At 39.6% G+C, this 27,526-nt stretch overlaps 1 protein-coding gene across 2 annotated transcripts in view; it reads left to right on the top strand.

Moving 5' to 3' along the window:
• Positions 1-27,526, top strand: part of SYNE3 (spectrin repeat containing nuclear envelope family member 3) — a 182,492-nt gene that overhangs the window by 38,399 nt on the left and 116,567 nt on the right. For both annotated transcript variants that reach the window (XM_036749666.1, XM_036749668.1), the window contains one exon: positions 19,874-20,031. In XM_036749666.1, coding sequence (XP_036605561.1) covers positions 19,874-20,031 — 158 coding nt within the window. The remainder of the gene's footprint in view (positions 1-19,873; positions 20,032-27,526) is intronic.

Here is a 27,526-nt window from a genome sequence, read left to right as displayed (position 1 = left end):
TACATAATTGGTGCCAAATAAATGCTTATTGATTGAGTGACTAATTGATCTGTGAGATGCCTGTTAGGGAGGCAGTATTAGTCGGTGATTTAAAGCCATGAATTCATCTTGAGGTTTTTGTTTTTTTACCATTCAGATGATTCTTACCAAAGAAATATTAACCAAAGGCCTTTTCCAACACTGTCAGAACTTGCAAGGACCTCAAGAGTTCAACTTCCTCATTTTACAGAGTAGTACCACAAGGTTGTGAGGAAGAGAGATGACTTACCCAAAGTCATACATGAAAGCAGGGGCAGAGATACTTGGCCCTAGCAAGGCTCCTCTGACCCGTAATCCACCCACGAGACTCTGAGAGTCTGCTAGGCTGCTGCTATGACTCAACGGGGGAACCCTCTCTCTTAGCTTTTTGAATGTTTCTGACTCAGACTTTCTGTGGTTACTAATCATTTTATGCACTTGTGTGACTTGCAGCCAGGCAACCCCATTTGACATCCCTAAACCTTACAACTGTGCAAAGATTTTGCCACTATAGAAGGAACATTGACTCCTAAAAGAGCTCATACTTAGAATAATTATATGTTATAATCTCGCAGTCCCAAAATGAAATGGCAGGCTTGTCTTTCAAGCATCATTAAGCCTCGGGGATGACTGGCTAGTTTTGAAATATAAAAGGCTTGTGAGAACAGGATGGAGACATAAAACTTAAATCCTGGAGCTAAAAGGTACATGAAGAAATCAACTGACCCATACCTTATTTCTTTTATACGAGACAATTGACTCCCTGAGATGGTAATTATTTGTACAAAGTTACACAAAGGGAAAATGTTGTGGTAGGTAAGTGGTGGGTTGAGGTGGGGAGGTAATAAGGTTAGCAATAGCTGATATTTATGGAGCACTCTGAAGTTTCATAAAAGTCAAGATGGATGTCTAGTTACAAACAAAATCCATGCAGTCACAATAGAAGGGAAACAGTTAAGTGGGGGAAATTGCAGCACATCTCTTTGATAAAGATCTGATGTTCAAGATGTATAGGGAATTTATACAAACGTATAAGATAAAGAGCCATTCACCAGTAGATAAATGATCAAAGGCTATGAACAGGCATTTCTCAAAAGAAAGAATGAAACGTATGATTGACCATATGGAAAAATGCTCTGCATCATTAATAATAATGAAATACAAATGAAAACAACTCTGAGGAGCAATGCATGCCTGATTGGCAAAGATACCAAAAAAAAAGGAAGGAAGAAAAATGGAGTTGTTGGAGGAGCTGTAGGAGTACAAGCACACTATGTATTATTGGTAGTGAAACTATGAAATTGTCTGGTTATTCTTGAAAGCAGTTTGGAGCTATACTCAAAAAATCACTAAGCTGTGTGTGTCCTTTTACCTAATACCATTGTAAGGTATTCTAAGATGGTCTATAAAGTTCATTTGAACTCCAAGTCTATGAAACTAAAATCATCAGAGTTTTACAAGTTTCATCATTGTCTGTGGGAAGATTCAGTCCTCTTGAATTTTCATGTATCTCCAGGAGGCTTATAATGCTTTATTTTATCTCTGCATCTTGTCTTCGAGTTTCATTGCTTTGGCTTGTATAGAAGTCTTATGGCTCGTTTGTTTTTTTTTTTAAACAATGTTGCCTTTTGCTTTTCTTCTTTATTTCTTCTTCTACTTCAAAATTTTTTAATTCCAAATCTACTAATTTCTCTTTAACTTCCATAGAGAAACTTTCCATCATGGATTAATTTTTTTCTATTGTGCTAATTGAGTTTTTCAACTCTGCAATGGGAGCTTTAAGTTCTAATTTATATTGATTTTATGTATTTCATTTATCTTTTAGGATTTGGGATTTTTTATTGTTGTTTCATGCTCTTTTGGGAATATATAGGCTTCTGTATTTCAGCAGACATTGATTTGCTTTCTGTTAACCACTGGAATAAAAAAGAGATGTAATATTTATTAAGTAGCTTTGTGATCTCTTTGAGGTTTTAGCATTCCTCTTTATGGTTTTAGGATCCTTTCTTGACTGATTTATTCGCTTATGTCTGGGTTTTTATTGAGGATTTTTCATTTTGAAATTTTTGTTGCTTCTGCCTTTTATAAATATTCCCTGTCATTCACTTTCTGATTTCTTTGCTGGTTGTTCTATCTGTGAGACTGAGCTGTAAAGCTGCTCCAGCCTCCTTAGGTATTAGTAGATAGAGGGTTTTACAACCTGAGTCCTTGTCTGGAGTAACCTCTGGGGTGACAGGACTAAGCCCAGATGGTTTTAGTCATAGCCACATACAATGATACCACAAACCCTTCACTTCTTTCCTTCACTTTCATTTTATCCTTTTCATTTCGGGCTGGTTCGAATCAGCATCTATTGTTGTTGGAAATGCATTGAGGGTATTCCAGCAAGTCTCTGCAGTCGCGGGGGTCCATAAGTAGAGATGAGCCCCAGTTAGCAGGCAACATGTTTTCAGCATTCCGTATTGACTGGGTAGAGTCAGTGCCTGCTCTTTGATTCAGAGTAGGGGGCAGGGTGGATGGGATGTGACCATAGAGTCTCTGTAGTAAATAGAGATTCCAAGATGTGCTCCAGGCGCTTCGTCCAATTGTGATCCTTTTGGAGGCATGTGCAGGTTGGTAGGGTATGGGTGCTTAGTGAGTACATCAAGGAGTAGAGTTCTCCAATGTTAATTCATAAGCATTTTACCCTGTTAGGATTCATTTCTCTCCATTTTCCTCCCCCTCTCTTTCCCCCCACCCTCCATCCCCCCCCCCCATGAATTCAGCTACAATTGCTCTATACATGACATATAATTCCTCCCTTTCCCCTCTTTTTTTGGAAGATCAGAGGGCTAAAGGGTCTTGGAGAAAGTGACTAATGTGCCATCTTGTTAGTTATATGATCTGGAAATGTATGGAGATATTTCCCACTGGAAAGCTAAGAGGATTCCCAGTCTTCATACCTACTAGACATCTGATTGTCTCAACTATTTGAGTGTTTGTTGCTAAGGAATGTTGGTCTCATTCACAACCAGAATCCTTGTCTGATTTAAATCTGTTAATTCATTTTTAACAAAATGTTGGCTGTTCACTCAAGGATCCTTATTCCAACCTCACGGTATAAAATAGACTGGCCGTCAGTTCCAGCTTCACAGTGTAAAATGAACTGGCCATGAAGGACTTGGCAAATAGCCTCAGTGGAAACTGGAATGTTGTAACAGGAGATTTTGTGAAACTTCTCAGGCAAATGTGGTTGTTTTAACTGGCCAGCTGTCTGTCTGGTGGGGGCAGCTCACCCTTCCATGGGTTGGAATTACCACCCTGTGGGGTTGCCTCACAGAGCAGCAAACCCTTTGTGATACTTTAGCCAAGCTTTAGCACCTGGAACGCACTTGGAAGTGTTTTTTACAGGCAAGAAGAGAAAGCGTATCAACATTACAACTCTATGATGTTGGCCTGGCCTGGTGTGTACCTTTGAAATTGTGGCCTGTGAACATAGGATTACAGCAAATGTATATTCTTTCTACCTTCTGTAACTCCCAACCACTCACTGAAACTCTAACAGACCATCTCTGGACCACCCAGCTCCTGGGATCACAGAATCTTTGAGTTGGAAGGACTCTTAGAGGTCATCTAGTCTAATCTGCAATTTGATGCAAAAATCTCCTTGATGGTTCTTCTATATCTGTAGTTGTCCAGCTTTTTGGGCATCCCCAGTGCCACAGGAGGCTTCAAGGTTACCATCTTGAGGAATTTGCAGTGAGGTTATAGAGAAGAACAAGGAGACTTCTGCTTTGGCCCCAGACAACAACACCCTTGTTCTTTGTTTTAGTTGGCTGGCTTCCACGTATTTGGCTGCTCTCCCGAGGATGTGTCTTACCCACTTCCAAACAGGGCTAAGGTCTGCCTTCTTCAAAAGGATTTTCTGCCCATGTGGGACTTCTTGCTGTGGTGCTGATGACGATGACAACACCACCACCACAACTTGGCCCTGCTCCCAATTTCTCTATTTCTGTTTATAGTACTGCCTTCCTCCCATGTACTCAGACCCAAATGCTCTTATATATCTTTGAATACTGGCGAAGAAAAAGTGAAGAAGCAATCAGTTGCCAAGTCCTGTTGTTCTGCTTCTCCAGTATTTCTCACATCCATCCCCTTCTTTTTTAAAATTGCCACCAATCCTAATTTAGGCCCTTATTAGCTCTTGCCTAAAGGACTATAATATCCCCCAATTGATTTTCCTTTCTCTTTCCTCTTCCCTTCTCCAATTCTTCCTTAATATTGGTGTCTTTATAATTATCTTAATGCATTCCTCTGATCATTATCACCACACTACTCAAACCCTTCAATCAACAAGCATTCATTTAGTACCTGCTGTATGCCAGGCACTGTGTCAGGCATTATAGCTACAAAGACAAAAATGAAACTGCCCCCACTGACATCAAGGAGCTTATAATCTGTTAGAGAAGACAACACATATAAGTATAAGGTATCTTAGTGGAGTGAGGTACAAAAGCTGGGAAGAAAAGGAGAGACTGAGGTTTGAAGAACATTAGGAGCTCCAAGAGGAGACAGTGAGAAGGGAGTGCCTTCTAGGCAAAACAGACAGTGTATACAAAGGCCCGAAAATGGAAAATTAAGTTTTGTGTGTGAGGAAAAGCAAAAAAATCCAGTTTGACTGGATTGTAGCAGAAGGAAATAATATATAACAAATCTGGAAATATATGTTGGAGCCAGATTGTGAAGGGCTTTAAATGGCTAACAGAAGAGTTTTTGTTTGATTCTAATGAAAAGGAGCTGACTAGAGTTTATCGAGTGGGGGAGTAATATGGTTATCCCTGAGCTTTAGGAATGTCATTTTGACAGTAGCCAGGAGGAATCGATTGTTGAGAAGTAGGTACTAGAGGCAGAGATACTGATTAGGAGCAAGCCAAAGTGGTAGCTGTGTGAGTGAAGAGAAAGGGCAGGGTGGGTGAGAGGTTGTAGAGGTAGGAACGAGAAGATCTGGTAACTGATTGGATTTGTGGAGTGAGGGAGGATGAGGAATTGGAGGGTGACTTTAAGGGCATGAAGGACTAGGAGGATGGTGATGCCCTCGATAGTAATTGATTACCTTTTGTCTACTTTGAAATCTTCCATCCCCCTTTGTGTACTCTGTAGATCCCAGCACTTGAAGTCCCCTGTTCTCATCCTGGCCTCTCCCAACTTTCTGCTTTCATGTCTGGCATTACCTGATCCTGGAATAGACTCCATCCTCTTCCACTTGCTAAAAACCTCTTCAAGACCTAATTAAGGCACCTTCTCCTCCATGAAGACTTTCTTTATTTTACCCTGCTCCTCACAATAGAAAGTCATCTCTCCCTTCTTCGTTTTTTCATACTTTGTCTAGACCTTGCTTGCAATTTTTACATTCTTCCACACTTGCATCTAATTATGTCTATATATAGAATTATATCTAATTATATCTAATATACATAGAATTATATCTAATTCTATATTATAACATTACAATAAAGTATTACAATATTGCTTCTCAAGGGCAAAATTTTATCTTTATAGCCCTACCCCCTAGTGTAGAGACTTACATATAATAACATCTGATAAATGTTTGTTGAACTTTAGCTTATGAATTTCCATACTTAGGTAGATTGGGATATCAGAAGTCTTGTTTCATGTCTTTAAATTTTTTTACAGTAAATAATAATAATAATAAATCCCTAGCATTTGAATTTATATTAATACATGAAGTGCAGGGTCAGCTAGGTGGCACAGTGAGTAGAGCACCAGCCCTGGAGTCAGGAGGACCCGAGTTCAAATCCAGCCTCAGACACTTGACACATTTACTAGCTGTGTGACCTTGGGCAAGTCACTTACCCCCAATTGCCCTGCCGAAACAAACAAAAAAACCCCATGAAGTGCAAATGGCCAGAATCTAAATCTTAAGACTATTCCCAGTCGCATGTTGCTGAACGTGAAGAGCAAGTGGTTTGGTTTTTTGCTCATGGAACACGTTGCCAAGGAAGTTAATGATGATGCTGACCTTCGTTTACAGCACTTTGAGTTTGGCAAAATGTTACAGAGAGATTTTATTTTTAACTTCCCAGCAACCCTGGGATATAGGGGCTGTTATTATCCCTATTTTACAGATGAGGAAACTGAGGCAAACTGCCTTGCTTAGGATCATACAGTAAGTTTCTGCAGCTGAATTTGAACTCAGGTCTTCCTTATTCCAGATCCGGCGCTCTAGCCACTATCCTACATAGCTGCCTGAATTAGTTCTTATTCGGGTATGTGTTGGATTGGATGGCTGCTGAGGTCCCTGCTAACTCTGAGATTCTATAATTCTAGTTGAGGCAAGGAAGACTGGAGAACTGCTTTGCAATCAGTGAGTGAGTTTGGGTCTCTTTACTGTTTCACCTCTTTGATGTTTCCTGAGCCTTTTCTGTCGAATTTGGTGAGGAGAAAAAGTCATGGTTTTTCAGCATCAGAAGACCCGAGTTGAAGTCTTGATTCTATTGTCTGTCTGACCTTGGACAAGATATTTAACCTCTCTGAGACTCAGTTTCCCCATTTATGAAATTAGGGGGTTGGATTAGTACTAGATTATCACTAAGGCTTCATCTAGGCCCAAATCTATGATATTATCACCTTACAGCTGTATAGAATTGCGGGTTGACATTAGTACCATGTCTACTATTAGTGGGACTTGCAGGGTCCAGGTGGCAGAAATAAATCACAGAGGGCAGGAGGGACTGTGATGGTAGAGAAATGAGCAAAACTGGATCATCATTCCAAAGGATGAGGGGCAACTAGCTACTGTGGGAGAGTCAAGGAGAGGGGATGGATATCCGGAGCTTACCCAAAGAAGAGGGTGGCTGCATATCTGACCCCACGGAATTTCCCAGCCAAACTACCTGCTTCCACTTGGGGCATAGAGGAGCTTCTTCTGGGAAGTTCACGTAGAGGCTTGATTGCAACTTTTCTACCATATTGTAAAAGAGATTCCCATGTTCGGTAGAAATTGGATTGAATGTCCTCTCGATTCCTTTCTAGTCCTTAGATTCAATGAATAAAGCTGTAACCTTTCCTTAGAGCAAAGTGAGCAAAATTAGGAGGATAATTTATACAGTGACAACATTGTAAAGAAAAATAATGTTGAGAGATTTAAAAACACTGATCAATGCAGTGACCACTCACAATTCAAGAGGACTATAGATGATGCTTGCTACCCACCTCCCACCATAGAGGTGATAGATTCAGAATTCAGAGTGAGACCTACATTTTTGGATGTGGCTAATGTGGGAATTTGTTTCGTTGGACCAATGCATATTTGTTATGAGGGATTTTTGTTTTCTTTTTATTACTCATTTACTTGGGCAGGGAGAAATAATAAAAGCTTGTTTGCTAAATAAATACATTAATTTTTTTAAAAAATTCTTGCCTTGGGATGACTGATACAAACAACTTTGTTCCTATTTATGACATAATTAATGCAAGATGGAAAGAGGCTATGCTCATAGAGATTATCTTTGAAAATACTACTTATAAGAGAGGAATTATACAGAAATGAATTTACTTAAACATATGACAGATTTTCTTCAGAGCTGACTACGAAAGGGGGAAAAAGAAGTTCCCAGAATTGAATGTGAATAGACCTTGAATAAGATTGAAACCAGATGCTCCTCGGGTTACTGAAATATGATCTGTTCTATATAAGCACAGTAAGAAAATGACTAAACTCTGAAAAGGACTGATATTTAGGCAAAAATGAGTCACAGAAAAGCCTGGGCTTCTCTATTCCAGAAACGTCCTCATCCATTTAGAATTAATATTAATACAATTTAAGGTTTGCAGCCATTTGCTTGATTTCTGGAGTATGAGAAGAGGTAGCAGGAAGGACTGGATGGAAAGCCAGGAAGATCCGAGTTCAAGGTCCACCTCTGATGCACATTGGCTATGTGAGTCCTGGACAAGTCATTTATCCTCTCAATGGTTTAGGCAGCTAAGTCTATAAGCTGCAGAGAAGGGACTGACTGGCATTGACAGGAGTTTGCTCATCTGGGAGATCCCCATACCAGTGAAATCATAGGCCTACTTCCTCTCAGGGGTTAAGAACCTTTCTTGTGTTATAGATCCTTCTCACAGTCTGGTGAACTCTATGGACTATTAGAATAAGTTTTTAAAGTTAATAAAATAAAAAGCGTAGGATTTCAAAGGAAGTCAATAATATTGAAATATTTATCAAAAAAAATTTGAGTAGCCCGCTAGGTTAAGAACACTTTCCCTGGAGTACACGTTCAAGCATATGGTGGCAGTTGACTTTAATAATTAATTACATATTTGTTGCACCTTGTTTGGTTTGCTCTGGGACACATCTTACTTGCAAATGTATGTAAGTGTTAATTTGAAATGAAGCACTGGCATGACCATTGCAGAGCCAATATTAGTAGGCATTGTTTTAGGGAGGGCCTTAGGTATTTCCACCACTATTAATCATTCCTTACTTAATATTCTTGAGTTAAACCTAATACTTCTACCCTAGAACTATTCTCTGTAACTATTCATAAACAGCAACAAAATATTCAATCCTGAAGAAACAAAACGCTCATGAAATATTTCTCATAGAGCTTTTGATCTTGGTGCAGATTATAATTTATTTATGCTTTCCAACAGGTGCTGATTTTGCCCATGTCTGATATGTTGGTATATACAATGTGCTGGGAACCTTCCTTTGATTCTTTAAATATTACTAATAATCAATGCAGAACTTGGGTCATCCATTTGTTGTCTCTTACGCTTGCTATTTAACTGGGTACATCTCCTTTCTTTGTCCTGTGTCTTTGACGTCTTTTTTTTTTTCATTTTTGCCACTCCTTGCACACAAGTTGGCAATATGCTAGAGATTACTTATTCCTACTATGCATCTTTCTATTGTCCCTTGGGTTACCTGTAGTTGTGAATCTTTGTGATAATGGCATTCTGTGATTCACAGACATATAGCATGACTGGGAGAATAGTGGTATTAACAAAGATGAACTTTTGGAGAAACAAAATTTCTTGTGGAAAAGATGAAGTAGGAACTGCTTGAATGGCTAGACTAAAAAAGTAGTTGCTAATGTTTCCATGTCAACCTGACTAAAGGTCTCCAGAGGAGTACCTCAGGGATCAGTCAGTCAACTAACATTTATTAAGTGCCTACTGTATGCCAGGCATTATGTTAGGATTTGGGAATAAACATACAAAAAAATGAAATAGCCCCTACTCTCTGGTAGCTAATATTCTTGTGAGGGAGAAATCATGTACATATAAGCATATAGAGAATGAATGAATACATGTACATACAAGCATATACAGAATAAATAAGCACAAAATAGATGAAAGGTTTTTAAATACAAAGTAGTTAGGAAAGGGACGTGATGGCTTCCCTTTTATTGGAGGTCTTGTGTAGAGTGTAGACAGTAAGAGCATTATATGATGAAGCTGGCATGATAGATTGGAACGAGGTTTGCCTTGGAGTACATAGCATTTTTGTCATTGACTTAGGGGAAAGCATAGATGGCATACTTATCCAATTTAGAGATGAACGCAAAGCTGGGAAGTTAGAGCTAACACAGTGGATGACAGCCAGGTTCCACAAAGATCCTAAAAGTGTGATGCATTTGGGTGAATCTAGTAAGATGAATTCAATAGAAACAAATGTCTTCTGATTTGTCAAATATCTTATACCTGCCAAAAAATAAATCAATTTCACAAGTATAGGAGAGGGAGGGTGAGAAAGTTCTTTTTCTGGAAAAGATCTGGGGATTTTTGTGGACTATAAGCACATTGTAAGTTAGCAATATTAACCAAAAAAGCTAATGGGATCTTGGACTGCATTAAGAGAGTCAAAGCTGCCAGGAAGGAATGAGGAGTGAGGTGAGAATCCCTCTGTGCTTTGCCCTAGTCAAGGCCATATTCGCAGTAGTATTGTGTTTAATTTTGGGCACCACAGTTTAGGAAGGACATTGACAAGCCAAAGAGCATGGAGAAGAGGGCAACCATAATGGTGAAGGGCCTTGAGTCCAAGTCATATGAGGGCTGAAGGAACTGGGGATATGGAAGGGGAAAAGAAACCTCAAGGGGGAACATGATAGGTGTCTTTAAGTGGAAGATGAACAAGCATTTTTTAAGCATCTACTAGGGTAGTATGTACCAGGCACTAGGCTAAACACTTCACACATATCTCAGTTGATTCTTACAACAACCTTGGGAGGTAGGCTGCTATTATGTTCCCATTTTACAGTTGAGGAGAATAAGGCGGAGAGAGGTTAAGTGACTTGATCAAGGTCACGTAGTACCAGAGGTCAGTTTGGAACTCAGGTTTTCCCGACTCTAGCTGCTACCTAGCTGCCTCAAGAATTTGAAGGCCGGTCCTGTGGAACAGGGATTAGACTTGTCTCTCTGGCCCAGCAGACTGAATCAGGGGCAGGGGGTGTAAGATGCAAAGAGCCTTGATGTTAGGTAAAACTGTAGAGCTGTCCCAAAGTGGGATGGCTGCCTTGGGGGTGATGGCTTCCCTTTTATTGGAGGTCTTTAGGAAGAGGCTAAATGGCCACGTTTCTGGTATGTTGTAATGGTGATTCCTTTTGGAGGTACAGATTGAGTAGAAGGATATGATTTTATCAAACTTATCTAAGTTACTCAGTGAATTCTTAAATTTTGTCTTTTTTAGGATAAACATCCCCAGTTCCTTTTGAAAGGAATTTAGCAATAATATTTGCAGGGAATCTCCTTTAACCCCTCTCTGCTTATTGAAATTTGACTAACCCTTTAAATGTCTGCTCAAATGCCACCCACCTCAATGTTATTTTACTTGCAAATAAAATAGTTTTATCAATGCCTTTGTTTTCAAATCACAGTCATTTCTAGATATCCTTCACCATCTCCTTCAACCTTACCTTCTGAGACTCCCCATGTGTTACAGCATACCTCCATACTCCCACACCCACAGTCCTCCATTCCCACAAAAAGGTATAGAAGTACATTTCATCATCTCTTCTCAGATGCCAAGATTGATTATCGTAATTACGCAATATTCAGGGGGTTATTTGTTTTGTTGCTCTTTTCATTTACATTGCTGTAGTAGCTGTGCATTATTTTCCTGGTTCTGCTTACTATACTACGTATCAGTTTCTATAAGTATTCCAATATTTCTCTGAATTCCTTTTATTTATTATTTCTTAATTTGTAATCGTTGTCCATACATTCACCATTTCAATAGCCATTCTCCAATTGATGGGCACCTACTTTATTTCTAGTTCTTTGCAACCACAAAAAGTGATGCTTTGAATATTTGGCTGTAGTTTTTGCTATATGGGGATTTACTCTCCATCTTTTGATATCCTTGGTATCCTGTAGTGGAATTTCTGGGCCGAAGGCTTTGGACAGATTAGTTATTTTTTCACGTAATTCCAAATTGCTTTCCAGAGTGGTTTGACAAATCCACAGATCCATGGTGTGTTAGTACAGCCACAGCCCCTCTAATGTTGACCACTGACAAAAGTCTTTAGTCATTTTTGCCAGATTGTTGGGTGTGGACTTCCTCTGTTCTACAGCCTTCCTCAATCCTCCCTACCAGTTATGATCTTTCCCTTCAGACCTCATATGCTACTTTGTTCTTTCCTTTGTACTTATCAGGAATCATTCTGTACCATAGTCACGGCTTGTGGGCTTATAGGAAATATGCCCCTTCAGTGCCTAGCACGGTGTTCTGCAAATGGAAGGTGCTTAATAATTTATGGCTAAATTGAATCTAGTCCAATGCCCTAACTTCATAGGTGAGGAAACTGAAGCATGCAGAGGTGAAATTACCCATCCATATGCAGAATTAGTGTCAAAGCCAGGCCTCCTGCATCCTAATCACTTTTATTTATGAAAGGCAGTGTGCCATGGTAGGTAGTGTACTAGAACGGGAGTCACGAGAGAGCTTCATTCAGTTAAGTTAGGTATTATTATGAACCCTATTTTAGAGATGAGCTTGAGAGAGATGAGTCCAGTGCACAGATGAGACTGAGAAGGGTTAGATCTGTGCTTGGTTCTTTTTTTTTTAGCGGGGGGAAGGCAGAGCAATTGGGGTTAAGTGATGTTAAGTTGCCTAAGGTCACACAGCTAGTAAGTGTGTCAAATGTCTAAGGCCAGATTTGAACTCAGGTCCTCCTGACTCCGGGGCCAGGGCTCTACTCACTGCGCCACCTAGCTGCCCCCTGTGCTTGATTCTTAAAGGGAACTTGAGCTTTCCTGCAAAACTTCTGTTTTCCCACCAAGTCACAGAATCCTAGATTCTCAGATTTGGAAGGAAGCTCAGAAGCCATTTTGTGTGTCCTATTCTTGAAGAATTCCTTTAGTAACATTCCCAGCAAGTGGAAGTGATGTGGGCCGAAATGATAATAATGGAAGTATGAATGGAATAAAGGAGATAGAATGAATAGAACTTGGCAATTGATCAGATATGAGAAGTCAAGGAGGAGTCAAAGATGATTCAGATTACAATCATGGGTCACCAAGAGGATGGTGTTGTACACAAAATGAACAGGGATGTTTGGCTGTAAAGGAGTTTAACAAGGAAGATCATAAGTTTAATTTGGGACAGGTTTAGTTTTAGTTACCTAAAGTACCTCCATGTGGAGATGTCCAGCAGGTAGTTTTAGATGTGAGGCTGAGTTCAGAAGAACAATTAAGGCTGAGATTTACCCATTTTTGACTCATCTATATAGATATTATTATGAAACCAGGGAAAAAGATAAGCTTTCCAAGGAAAAGAATACAGAGAGAAGGGTCCCCAAGAGAGTTTAGGGAGATGCCTGGGTTGCAGGGCTAGGAGATGATTGATGCTCAGTAAAGGCAAATGAGGAGAAATTATACAGGAGAATAGGAGAGCCAAGAGAAAACAGTGTCTTCAGTGTTAAGGAAGAAGTGTCTGCCTCAGTCTCCTTCAGTTTCAGCTCTATTGGTCTTTGTAACTGAGTCAAGAAAATGAAAGAGGCTGGGTTTGGGAGGGACAGAACCCTGAGATGTGGCTGGAGAAAGATTTTTTTTAAAGTAATGATTTTTTTTTTTTAGTAAATATATTTTGCAATGGTACCAACTTATGATGAACTGGCAATAACTTGGCATGGATGGGCACTAATCAGGAAGTGCCCCTCTACTCCATGTTATCAGTGTGTCCATAGTCAGTTACTGTTTAAAACTGGAAAAAACCTTGATGATCATCTAGCCCAACCATACTCCCAAGGAATTGGAGCATAGGATTATGATTTATAGTTGGAAAGAATGTTCAGAGGGTATCTAGTTTTCAAGTAGGGCAGCTAGTGGACCCCAGGATGACCTCAGTTCAAATCTTGCCTCAGATATTGACTAGCTGTGTGACCCTAGGCAAATCATTTAATCTCTTTAAGCCTCAGTATCCTCATCAGGGAATCTACACTGCTAAGACTAGTTGGTTGGACGGTCTTTGGCCAAGCAAAAGAAGACACGAACGTTGTGGATGCCATGGAATGCTTTGGTTCTCTGGATGGCAAGACCAGCAAGAAGATCACCATTGCTGACTGCGAACAACCTTCTAAAGTTTTCCTACTTTGTTTTTTGTCTTATTCACCAAATCATTCCTCTGTAGCTGGAGAGTGCACCCCCAAGCCCTGTCTGCTCTCATATCCTGTAATCCTTGGGCTCTCACTTGCTATAATTCTCTTTGGGTTTCATTTCCCTTTTCCTTCCACAAGTGTGGCTAGACAACAGAGTTAAATTTCTGATTATGAAATAAAGACTAAACTACCAAAAAGAAGCCAATGGCAAAGGTCCAGGCCAGACATGGTGAAGCCTGGAACTAAAGCGGTGATTGTGCAAGTGGAGAGAGGAGAATAAGTGCAAGAGACGCTATAGAGATGGAAATGATGAGCTTTAGCAACTGATTGGATGTGGGGGGCGCTGCTGAGTGAGAGTGAGGATGACACCAAATTTGCAAACCTGTGCATAAGGATGGTAGTGTTCTCAGCAGAAATAGAGACATTCAGAAGAGGGGAGGGGTTTGGGACATGCAAAGTTTGAGATGCTTATAGAACGTTGAATTGGAAATATCTGACAGTGGATTGTGTAATACTACAGCTCAAGAGAGACGGTACAGCTGACTATATCAATCTAGGAGTCATAGATATAGAGATCATCACTGAACCCATGGGAGCTGATGAGGTCTCCAAGTGAGAGTGAGAGTGTAGAAAGAAGAGGTCCCAAGACAGAGCTGTCACAGGTCAGAGGAGAACCAAGAGAAAGGAGTGTCACAAAACAAAACCCCCCAAAACAAAACAGTAGAAAAGAGTGGTCAGACCCTGAAGGCAGGTCGAGAAAGAGAAGGATTGAGAAAATGATGTAGATTTAAAAATAGATTGATTTTTTAAGGAATTTGACTAATAAAGAAAGAAGAGATATAGATAATAGCTAGAGGAAATGGTAGGATCTAGCGTTTTTCAAGGATTGGAGAGGCCGAACAAGTGCCTTGTTGCTATATTCTCCCAGCTGAGAATAGCTAAAATAAATCTGTAACGGACCTAGCCTAAACAGTTGTGTGATTTACTCCAAGTTCATTCAGCAGTTTATGAGTAGAAGCAAAGGTCATGAATGATAGGATTAATATAGGACTGAGATTTGGCAAGGCAGAAGAAATAATCAGACAAGGAACTAAGAGATCTGAGAGTAAAAGATAGTTTGTGGTCATAGAGCCATCTCATAGTAAAGAATTTAAAAAGAGGATGAAAAAAATTTAGCGAAACTCACTAACGTATGGCAAAAAGTCTGAATGAACAGCAAAGCGTTTGGGAAAGGCATCTGCTCTGCTTGGAGGCAAAGCTCAGTCATTATAGCTTCATAGCATTCAATTTTGTAGTTGCTCTTGCCATTTAACTTTTTGTAGTCATTGTGTACTTATTTTCTTTATTTTGTGTATTTCATTGTGCTTCAGTTCATAAGTCTTCCCACGCTTCTCTGTATTCTTAAGGTTTGCTGTTTTTTTATAGCACAATTTGTTTAGACATTCTCCAGTCTACAGGTATCTTCTTTGATCTTAGTTCTTTGTTAGGGGTCCATCTTCAGTCATCCTAATCTATATCTTGCCACTGGACCCAGGTAGCTGCAGAGGAGAAAGTGAGACTGGTGACTTTGCCCAGCCATCCCTCACTTAAATCCAATTCACTTGCAAGTCATGGCATCACCTTCCTGATGTCATGGTCATCTTTGAGAATGAAGGGCAAACAACAAGTTGTTACCACAAAAAAATACTGCTATCAATGTTTCCTGTATATTTGGAATCCTTCTGTTATCAACCTTCTTTAGGTATATGCCTAGCAGTGGTATCTCTGGTTTGAAGGGTATGGACATTTTTTTGAAGGGACATTTTAATAATTTTGCAATTTAGTAATTAGTCCTTGCTTAATGGTACAGTGTCTAAAGTAGCACTGCACATCAGTGGTGATTAATCAATACTTATTGAATGTCTATTTAGATTAGAATTTGCAGAGTAAATTTGCATAGTTGCAAATTGCTTTCTAGAATGTTCTGATCCCCTTCTATTTTTAAATTTAAGAAAATTAACACATCTATTTTCTCTCCCACTCCACTGAGAAATAAAGAAAAAAGAAAAACTAATTCCTTGTAACAAATGCATAGTCAAGGAAAACAAATTCCCTTACATATATGTGTATGTGTGTGCATTTCCCTTACTAGTAGTGATTCAAACCATTATTTCATGTGGTCATTAAGAGTCGGTAATTCTTCTTTTGAGAATTGCTTGTTTATATCCTTTGAACATCTATCTGTTAGGGAAACATTCATATATTGAAAGATAGCTCTTGCATTCTTAATCTTCTGCTCGCCTAATATTTCCAATTCCCCCATAAGAATTTGAGAAATAAAGTGGGACCTCAACAACCATTCCAGTCTAACCCATCCATGAAAGTAATGCCCATACTCTGCCTCCACTGAAGACCTCTAAGGAATGGAATCCATGATCTCTCCTTCAAACAGAGATTGAACACCACTTATTTGGTATGTTATAGTACTTAATCCTTTAGTGTGTGGGTTAGACTACATGGCCACTGAGGTCCCTTCTGTCTCCCAAGTTCAGTGAATCTGTAGCCTTAGAGATCAAATAGAATAACCCCCTTATTTTACAGATACTGAGGATACTGAGGCATGGAGAAATCTTGACTTGCGAAGAATTGTAGGGTTAACTAGTATCTGAGGCAGCGCTAGCACCCAGTCCTCCAAATACCAAAGTTCAGTGATTTTCACCCCCATTCTTTCCACTCTCTCTGTGTAGCCTAAGGATTATCACATGATCTAGGATTCCTCTTCCTACCCTGTTCTCCACCCCCAACCAAGTCACTCCAACACTGGGCCCCTTGTGTAAAATCTGACACACTCTAGTGTCTGTGAATCATTCTGCACATGCAAAGTTGGAACCTTTCCAAATGGAAGGACTCATAAAAAGTTTGAATTATTCTTGCAATTAAAAACTGCTCTTCCTAATCTCAAGTGATCTGGAATTCTTAAAGATCCTTCCCCCCCTTCTTTTCCTTCTTTTAAGTTTCCACTCTGAAAGTCAGGCAAATCATAAACAAGGAAAGGAATTCCAGCCACACTGAACCAATTTAAAAGCCTATCCAGGCTAAGCAGTAAAAGAAAGGGAGTGACCGTGGAGGAACAGATTAAGATGTTAGAAAAATGAGCCCTACTCTGAAAGCAAAACAACACTTTGGGAAGCCAAGCTTTCAGACTCAGTGCATTGTGTTCTAGGAGACTGTTATAATCCAGCTCTCTTTTTTTCTTGTTTTCCCATCTCTGTCATCTTTCAACTCAGTAAATTTCGAGCGGACTCCCCTCATTTCACGTTCCCTTTTCTCACTCTTTCTTCTTCTTAAGGTCAGTGCTTACTTAATGGCACAATGTCTAAAGTAGCACTGCACATCAGAGGTTGTTAATTGGATGGCTATTTAGATTAGAAATTACAGAATAAGTGTTAGAGCAGGGCAGAAAACCTCTCATTTTATTGAGAAGGAAACTAAGGCCCAGAGATGGAAACTGACACACTGCAAGCTAGTGGAAGAGCCAGGCCTAGAACCCAAGTCTCCTGGCTTGTACTAATGTGCTACTTCCACTATCATGCAGAGCCCATGCCCTGTACCTTATTCCGCTGAAGCGCCTCCCCAGTGTACATGTTGTTCTTAAATGCTTTCTTAAAGATTTCCTGAAACAAATAACAAGGGACACACGTTGGAAAATTCTTTTGGGATTATCTAGCCCTTGTTCCCCTTATTTTTGAGGCCCACAAAGGTTAAATAATTTATCAAGAGGAACCCAGGTAGTTATGCTGTTAGGGAACTGAAACCCTTTTTTTTTTTTGTAACATGGGACCTGCAACATATTTCAGGAGGAACTAGTTGCTCCTTAGACTTGGTCTGTTAGCTCTATGCGATCTGGGTCTTCCCTAGTGTTTTAACAACCCAGCTAGCAGCTTCTGCGGGGGCGTAAGATGCACCCAGGACGCTGCCAGAACGCTGGAAAAGCACAGGTTCTTTTTATCTGCTTAAACAAGGAAAGCACGATGAAGGGGTTGACCAGCTTACTTTAATCCAGCATTCACTTAGCATAAAGACAACAATCATTTAGTTCGGGGGAAAACGCCAGCATTCAGTTAGCATTCAGTTAGTTCAGGGGAGCATACGGACAAGCATCAAGAGACAGACCAAATACAGATTCATTGACTTACTTCAGGGGAAAAAACCAGCACCGTGAGGTTCAAAACATTCATTTAGTTCGGGGGAAAAAACAAACCAGCACCCCGAACCTCAAGACCAAAATACAAATAAGTTACAAATATCAACAGACAGACCCAACACAATTCATAGTTACCAACATCTGGGCTCGGCCCGAGAGCAAGGGCTGGCCCAGAGTCACGCTTGCTTGCCGCTGCTCCCACACCAACCGGAAGAGGAAAGAGAGAGCTTCAAGCTGTCTAGTAGGCCCTTAATGTATACTTTTTGAATTTTATTGAATTGGAACCACTTACCAGATTTCACCCACCCTTGCCTTTCTACTTTCCTGAAATCTATATTTTTATTATTAGAGAGGAATTTATTAGATTTCAGCCTCTTGAGAATTCTGTTCTTCACTTGGTTTCTCAAATCTGGAAAGTTCCCTTTAATAGGCTAAAGTGTAGGTTCTATTTCCAGTTCCTATTTCCAAGTCCTTTTCAGGACATTAGAAGATGTTCTCCTTAAACTCTGCTTTTGTTGCTGGGTAGAGAAATTCGTTACTGATGCTGGGTCCGGATTTTTTTTTCCTGGCAGCTAGGAAATCATGCCCTCCCTAGCAGGCTGTTCTGCCTGATCAGGGGGAGACTATATCTGATGTACCCTGTTCAGTTCTAGCCAGCGTGTTTTTGAAGAGACACTGGCAAACTAGATGGTATCTAGAAGTATCAGAAACTTTCACGTAATAGGCATTTGACAAATGTTTGTAGACTTGAGTTGATAGTGACTTTCCAGTATTTTATGATTTGTTATATAAGGATTTGTTGAAGGAATTGCAACATAAAATTCTATGTGTGCCTGGACCTAAATAAAGTACTATAGGGCTGACAATAATCTTATTCCAGATTTTATGTCTCTATTAATTTAGCCTAAGATCTTACTAATTTTTTATGGTACCATATTATACTTTTGGCTCATATTGAACTTAAAGTCCATTAATATCCCCAGTCTAATTTAAAAAAGGTTCATATATATATGTATACATATATAGACATATATATATATATATGTATACATATATATAGACATCTATATATATATATATATATATATATATATATGTTGCTAATTTTCACAGGTGGATGTTGTCTGACCATACATCTTGGCTCTTAATTGTTAAGTTAACTTTTTGAATCTGTGTAGGATTTTACAATTATTCCTATTAAACATAGTTGCTTTATATTTGACCCAGTGTCAGTGGTGCTTATTGTTAATGTGAGCATTTATACCTCAGAAATCAGCAGTGCTATAAATCAGAGCTTGATTTAGTCTTTTGTTGTCTAGACTTATTAGTGATGGACAAAGCATTAATGCAGATTAAATTTAAAAGTCCAGTTAGACACACACTTTCCCCTTCTCCCTACTACCCCCAGAGCCATTGGTTAGACACTGACCAGAGCAATTCTGCCCAGTGCCCTACCCTATTGTGATCTTTTCTTTTTTACATCCTAACTCTTTGAACGCACATGTCAGCTATCCTTCTCAGTTTGCAACATCTGCAAATTTGATAAGCATTGTATTTATTCCTTAATCCAAGCTTGACAAAAAAAAGTTGAATAGCCCATGGCCAAACAGATCCCAGGGGAATCGACTAAGTCCTCCCTCTACACTGACTTTGATCCATTAGCTAGCATTTATGACTTTAGTCATTCAACCAATTCCCAAATCATCTCATACACATTTGTAATCTTGTCCATAAAGATAGCATCAGCAATTTTGTCAAATCCTTTGCTGAAATCTAGGCTAGCTATGTTTCTCAGGTTCCAGTAATCTCTCAGACTAGTAAATGTTAAAAGAAGTTAATGAGGTTAACCAGTCATGGCCTGCTTTTAACGATGTTCTTGGTGATCATGAGCTCTTAAATAGCAAGTTCCAGAATTTTGCTAGAACTCAGAAATTGAGTTTTTTGGTCCCTAATTGTGAGATTGTGTTCTTTTCTCCCTTTTTCTCCTCAGACTTAGTCTGGCAGTCTTATGCAATCCAGGTCTTTCTTATGGTTTCATGTATTCTTACCCTTTTGCTCTTTTGAAACACTCCAGGTTCTACAGATGCCATGACTCAGCAGCCCCAAGATGAGTTTGACAGCAGTGTAGAGAGTGCCCAGGAGTGGATGAAAGCTGTCCAGGAACGACTGCAAGTTAATGACAACACCCAAGGTCCCCGAGCTGCCCTAGAAGCCAGACTCAGAGAGACAGAGGTATGTTGAGACCTGGGTACCTATCCAGGACATCATAACCAGCTCCTTAGCACAATAATTATGGCTCAGGGTAATTATGAATCAAAAGACCTTGGTCCAAATCCTGTCCCTGCCACTAACTTACTCTAGAATATGGGAGAAATCACTTCTCCTCTCTGGGTCTCAGTTTTTTCATCTGTAAAATGAATAAATTGAACTAGATAATCTATGAGGTCCCTCCTAGATGTAGTGGTCTATGATAAAAAAAAATTGTTAAACAATGGTGGTTCTGTTGAGGAAGTAGGATTACTATGTCCTTGACAGACTGATGGCCCCCTTCCATGATAACATGATAGTAAAATAAGTCATAATAGCTCCTATCCAGCTGGGTTATGGAATAGGACATTCCAGGGAATCAAATAGTTTTTTTTTTTGTAATTGAGAACTCCCATGTATATCATATGTTGGTTGCCAGTTATCACAGGCATATGATAAAATAAATTATATGTAACAAAGGAATTCTGAGAAACAGTGTATAATAGCATCTTTGATTCAGAATACACTCTAGAATTATGTTCAGCTTCCATAACCTATTGTTGTAATCATGTGGATGTGGAAGTATAGGCTCAGAGAATCATTAGAAGTGTAAAGGACCTTTGAATTCAAGTTCAACCAAACCATTTTTACAGACTAGGACAAAGCCCAGTAAGGGAAAATGCCTTGCTTAGGCAGCTAGGTGCTGTGGTGGATGGAATGTTGAACCTGGAGTCAGGAAAACCTAAATTCAAATGTACACTTACTGAAGTTAGACGATTATTGAGAATGAGACAAATAGGGAGCATAATAGACTGTTCCAAAGCCAGAGGAATCGGGACTTCTCTCCCTCGGTAAGTTCCAATTCTATCCTTCATTCCATTTGTAGCGTATCTATTAGTTCTTGATGATCCAGCATGGTTCTCTATAAATGCTAACTATTATTATAACTATCTGGTTCAATCTAACAAACACTTATTAATACCTCCTATATTAAGATATTGTGCTAGTTATGCTAGCTAGGTAAGTGATATGTTTGTTTGTTTGGTTGGTTAGCTGTTGTTCTTCATTCTCCAAGAGGACCAAAATGACATCGGTATGCTAGAGTCAAGTTTCAATGTGTCCAACTGTGGCTGATCAGACCAATATGAGCCCAGAATGTTCTACCATAGGTCGGGCACAAATAGTCCATGTGAACATTTGGGGTGGATATTCTAAACTTGCACATCCTGTCTTTCCTTTGAGCTGTTTCAATTCTGCTTTGCTCATAGAGCACACTTTAGTGTAATGTTGTAGGTCCAGAGCCCAGGTCTCAGTGTTCTTTTCTTTATATCATGCTGAATCATCAAGAACTGATAGATATGTTATAGGATGTTCCTAAAGTCTGGACACGTAGGAAATGTGGAGTTATTGCATCGAGTTTACGTGAATCTTGCAAAGCGTGTCAACCTTTGCATCACAAATGATGGAAATCATATTGAAGATGTTATTTGTTAATATTCTAATTAAATAAAACATTGTTGAAAATTTCATTCATTTCATTTCTTGAAAATGTGCATTTTTGCCTATGTGTCCAGACTTTAGGAACACCCTGTGCAGACAGAATGAAGGATGGAATTGGAACTTGCTGAGAGAGAGAAGCCCCAATTCCTCTGGCTTTGGAACAGTCAGTAGACTAGTAATGCTCCCTATTTGTCTCATACTCAGTAATTGTGGGTCTTATAGTCTGGCTTCAGGAATCTCTACGTCTCCTACCCCTCTTAGTCTACGTTTCTTAGCCTAATAGGCCTCAAACATTTTGGGTGAGTGCCCTGAGTTCAATGGAATAAAAGTTGGTCTCTTTTCTAGTGTCTGGCAGGTTTCCATAGACAGTCACATATACTGCTAGACTGAGGAGTTTACCTTGGGTTACCAGATAAGATAGCACTTGCAGCCTGTTCCATTCATTGGCATTTTCAGGACAATCCCTTGAGTCTACAGCTCTCTGAAAGGCTATTTCCTTTGATTTGTTTAACCTTGGGAAGAGAAATACTGGTTTGAAAAGGAGTCCTGGGGCAAAACTCTAAAACATTCCTCATCTTCGAATTAAAAGATGGGTGTAGGGGGCCTCTCAAATTGAGTGTACACTTGGCAGAAGACCACAAGGCCATATCTTTGGGTTTTTTTTTTTATCTTCACAGTTAGCATGGTTCTGTTTGTTTCGTTTTCTCCCCATTTCTTTCCATGAGGGTCATATTTAATAAAACTTAGGACTTCAAAACTTTGGTCATCAGGGGAAAAGGCTGGTAACCTCAGTCTCTGGTTTTTCAAATTACATTTTAAAGGATTTTCTACAATCTCATCATTTATCAATATGACCAATTAAACATGCTTTACAGTTTTTTATAGTTGAGTAAAATACTTCCTTGTGTACACTAGTGACTTCATAGTTTATTGATCTTTTCAAAACAGAATAATGTTTCCAGAAAACAGGCATTTTTCAAAAGTTCTAGTCCAGAGTTGTTTTTATTTTGACTCTTAAAATGCTCTTATTTTCTCCATATCTGTGACTGGCCACAAATTCCTTCTTTGTCTCCTTTTAAGTAGAACATCCACCCGATAGTAACTAAGTTAGTCAAGTAAGACAAATCAAGATACTGATCCTAACTGAGAGGCCCTTCATCTCTAGTCTATCACCTTTCTAAGAGCTGTAAGAAATGCTTCATCATACCGAAGTTGCTTCAGGCAAAGCTCTGAGGTTTTTCAAAGCCTCCCTTCACATTTCTGTGGTCATACACTTGTTTTGATTCTGCTCACTTCACTCTGTGTGTGCACATGTGTGCTTTTTATATACACACTTTATATATGCTATATTTATATGTGTTTTATATCTAATTTTATAAAAGTACATAAATATATGTGTATACATAATCAGATACACACATACATATATCTGCATACATACACATGTATATTTATGTGCTTTTATGTATGACCCAGAGAGTATAACAGAAGAGAAAATGTTTCACACTAAGCAGCAGGGGGTAAAATCAGGTAGGACAGGTAGGCAGAAAGAGGTATTTTTTAAGATGCTTAAATTAAATTACCTTAAGGAAAAAAATGTGTTCTTTTGCATAGCCATTTACACTAGACCAAGAAAGTGGCATCTTCTTTGTCAGTCAGTTAGTTAATTAGCATTTGTTAAGATCCTACTACTTGCATTAATGCATTAAAGAGAAAGGAAGTGAATTCCCAGAACTATTCAAAATCCTTGAGTTTTCTTTTGTAGTAGGGGGAAGGGAGGTAATGAAGGAGACATTCAGTGTGTGTCAAAGAGGCAGCATCACTCAGAAAGGCAAAGAAATATCACATAGGACAAATATAAGAATACAGGACAAAACGGAGTCAGTTATATTCTCCCATAAATCTACTTTCAACGCCATTAATCGGGACCCAGTCAGTTGTTGTCTTTCATTCTCGAAGAGGGACAAAATGACACCACTATGCAAGAGTCGAGTTAGCGTGTGTCAGACTGTGGCTGATCAGACCAATATGAGCTCAGAATGGGAATGTTCTACCATAGACCAGTCCATGTGAACACTTGGGGTGGATTCTCTAAATTTGCTCATCTTGTGTTGCTTTTGAGCTGCTTCAATTGTGCTTTGCTCACAGAGCACAGCACCTTCTCTGATGAAGGCACACCACTGGCATGGTGTCAGTGTCTCTCATGTTGCAGAGCGCAAGGGGACCTCAGATGCCATCTAGTCTAGTCTAATCTCCTGCCAAAAGCATGAATTTGGTCTATAATATCCCCAACAAATGGTCATCCAGCCTGTGCTTCAATGCCTCTAGAGATGGGGAATTTATACTTCTGTTCCTGCCCATTGTATTTTCAGGTAGTTTTCATTTCTAGGAAGTTCTTTCTTATATTGATTATAAATCTTCCAGATCAGTAGAAGATCCTTTGGACTATAATAGTAACTCACATTTTTTTTTAAATAACTCTTGTTCCTTAACTAGACCTTTTCACAAATTATTTTCCTTGATCCTCAAAACTATACCATGAGGTTGTCAGTACAAAAATTGTCTGTATTCTATAGATGAGAAAACTGGTGGTCACAGTTAAAGAGATGAAATTGCTTGTCCAGGGGAGCATAGTGGAGAGTTTGGAATCAGAAAATCTGGGTTCCAATATTAGCTCTGAAACTTATCTCTTTAGGCAAGGCAATTTAAGTTTCTTGGCTTCAGTGTCCTGAATCAAAAATTTAGACCTGGAAAGGATGTTAGTGATAATCTGGTCCAACTCTATCCTTTTATAAATGAGGAAACCATGGTCACAGAAGAAGCAAAGCCAGAATATGAACCTGGGTCATAGAAACTCAGCATTGGAAGGGATCACAGGGGTCCTCATGTCCAACTCTTACCCTGTATGTTCAAATCTGGTACTTTCTATTGTACCACATCACTCTGTCCTCATCTAGAAAATGAGGAGATTGGATTAGATGATCTCTGAAGGTCCTTTCCAGATCCAAATTGGATAATACAAAGTAGCAGGGCCCAGATGAGGACCCAAGTATTCCAGCTCCTATTCCAGAGCTCTTTGCATGATTCCATGTTGTTTCTTTAGAATAAAGCATATAGGGCACCATCCTTGAGTTGGACCTTCTCTTCAGGTACCAGTAATATAGTGCTTTGTTTTTTGGAATCATCTTCTCACCACCCACTCAGGCCCCATAACCTAATCCTAAACCCTCTTTCCATTTGGTATAATATGGCAGCCAGAAAGCCTAAAGTAATTTTGTTCATGTCCAACTCTTCATGATCCTGGCAAAGATCATGGAGTGGTTTGCCATTTCCTTTTCCAGCTCATTTTACAGATGAGGAAACTGAGGCAAGGAGGGTCAAGTGACTTGCCCAGGGTCACACAGCTAGTAAGCCTCTGAGTCCAGATTTGAACTCATGAAGATGAGTCTTGCTGATTCCAAGCCCAGGGCTCTATCTGCTGTGCCACCTAGTTGCCCCAGAGTAATTTTAGACACTGCAAATAGAAGTATAATTTCTGGATTTAGAGAGGAAATAATCCTGCTGTATTCTTCCTTGGGCAGACCACACATGGAGTATTGTGGTCAGTTCTGGGGTAGCATTTTTGACAGAGACTAGTATTGTTAAAGCCTTGGAAACTATCCCAGTTAAAGGAACTGGGGATCCTTAGCTGGAGAATAGAAGATTTATGGGCAGATAACCAGGGGTGTGCTGGTAAATGTTCAGTAACAGGCTCTCTGAAAAAATAATGTACTGCAGGACACACTTTTGTTTAATCTACATTATTAATACTTAAATCTAGAAATTGACAAAACAATAAATCAAGCCTTGATTTGCAGCATTTGCTATTTCTGAGGTGTAAACGCTCATATTGAAAATTTTTTAATTGGCTCTCCTGAGCTGTTCAAGCTGGCTCTAGCACACCCCTTCATATAACTGTCTTCAAATATTTGAAAGGCTATAATACAGAAAAGGAATTAGGATTTGTTATACTTGGCTTGAGAAGGCAGAACTAGGAGCAGTGAGTCGAAGTTAGAGGAGGAGGCAGATTTTGATTCATTCTGAGGAAGTTTCCCCCCTGTCCCAAAATGGAATGAATTACCTCATTGGGTGGTGAGTTCCCCCATCGTGGAAGTATTAAAGTGTAGGCTGTGACCATTCCTTATATTTTCTAAACAGGATTCTCGCTTGCTTACTGACTGGATGATTTGATATATCCCTTCTAACTCTGAGATTCTAGGACCCTGATTTTTGCCGTCTGTCAAATCCACTGAGTTTCTGTGTATTCCTAAAGATTCCAGGGATTTCTTCTAAGCCCTTATAATTCTTGCAGTTCTGCTGTCCAAAGCCCGCTTTTCAGGGTTCTTTTTTCTTTTGGGGGGAAGGGGGGTGGTTTGTCTCCTGCTTCAGCTGCTGTCTGGTTCTTGACTTGCTCCCTCATTGGCTGGTTTAAATATAAACATCCTTGCCCATGCATACCATATCACTTTCCAAGTGATTCCTTGCCAGCTGGCACTTATGGCTCCACACTTCCCCTTGACATTTATTTTCTGCTAATTTACTAGTTTAAAAAAAACCCAGGCACAGAAAATATTCTTTGGCAGTAAGGAAGGATGGTAAAATTCACTCCTTGGAAAACGAGTTTACTGGTTCAGCTGTAGCTGGCCAATGACTCTTTTCTGGGTTTTGAGAAAATAGTAAACCGAAAGATCTAATGTTAAGGAGAGGGATTTTTACTTTCTTTTCTGGATCACATCATGTTTATTACTATTCTTCCCTCTCCCCCTCTTATAAGCAGAGTGATCCGTTATTTTTCCCTTCAGGGGAGAATACTTATCTGAGAAGTGAATATAGAGACCACTGAGTTCCACCCATGCATTTATATACACCTGGCAAGCAAGTCCTGAAGGCACTTTCATAGCTCATTAAGACTTAGAGATCTGAGGATCCTTTGAAGAAAATACTCAAGTCTGAACAGCAGCCTTCCAGCAAGGGGTATGTTGACGAGGGGGTGTGCCATCTGTACGTGTACTGGGGATAGGCATGTTTGATATCTTCTTTGTTTTATAGATTCAGACTCTTCTGTTGCCCAAACTGTTTTTCCAGTATAAATTAGGTTGGCAAGATGCCTTAGCATTCGTTCAACAGACATCTATTAAGCAGCCGCTTTGTGTGGAGCCCTGAGCTAGACCTTAAAGCCACCGGATTTTAGGATCTAGAGCCTTTGAGATAATTCAGTCTGATGCTCTCACTTTGCATATGAGGAGACTGAGGGCCAGAGAAATTAAGTGACTTGGCCAAGGTAAGATAGTATCCGTGTCCTCATGGAGGTTACAATCTAGTAGGAGGATAAAACATAGACACAGATAAGTCTAATGCACACAAGATAACTAGTTTAAAAATGTGTAATGTTTGGTTCAGGGAGATGGTCCTTACTTGAAGGAGGGAAAACATCAGTAAAGATTTCATGGAAGAGGTGGCATTTTCTCTATCAAGCCCCAAGAAAACTACAGTACAACCTCATACAGTGCACCAGGATTGAATAGGACTTTGCATCATGCTGATATTGAAAAGCTCCAGAGATGTTTTAGAAAGCTCCTGCATGGCTCTATCAAGCACTGTGCCCCTTCGGCACAGAGGGATTCTCCTCTCTAGCTTCTCTTTTGTGAGGGAGGTTCTGGAGGCTGCCCTCTATAAAATCACTCTGAGGCAGTAGACCAAGTAGTTGTGTGGGGAAGGGACAAGAGAGGCTTTGCTATGTGTTGATTTGGCGTTGTTTTGTAAACCCACGTGGTGCTGCATGTCAGGACTGTATGTGCCAGATATTTCAGTGGATCCATTATCTCAACAGTGTCCACATATGGGACTCTGGGCTGATTGATTAAACTTCCTGGGCCTCATTTTGCTCATCTGCGAGTTGAAGAGATTACCTTCTAGCTCCCAATCTACATTTCTTTGATCT

The sequence above is a fragment of the Trichosurus vulpecula genome, chromosome 3 (assembly GCF_011100635.1).
Source record: "Trichosurus vulpecula isolate mTriVul1 chromosome 3, mTriVul1.pri, whole genome shotgun sequence".
Taxonomy (NCBI): Eukaryota; Metazoa; Chordata; class Mammalia; order Diprotodontia; family Phalangeridae; genus Trichosurus; species Trichosurus vulpecula.
This window is presented reverse-complemented; position numbering and strand designations above follow the sequence as displayed.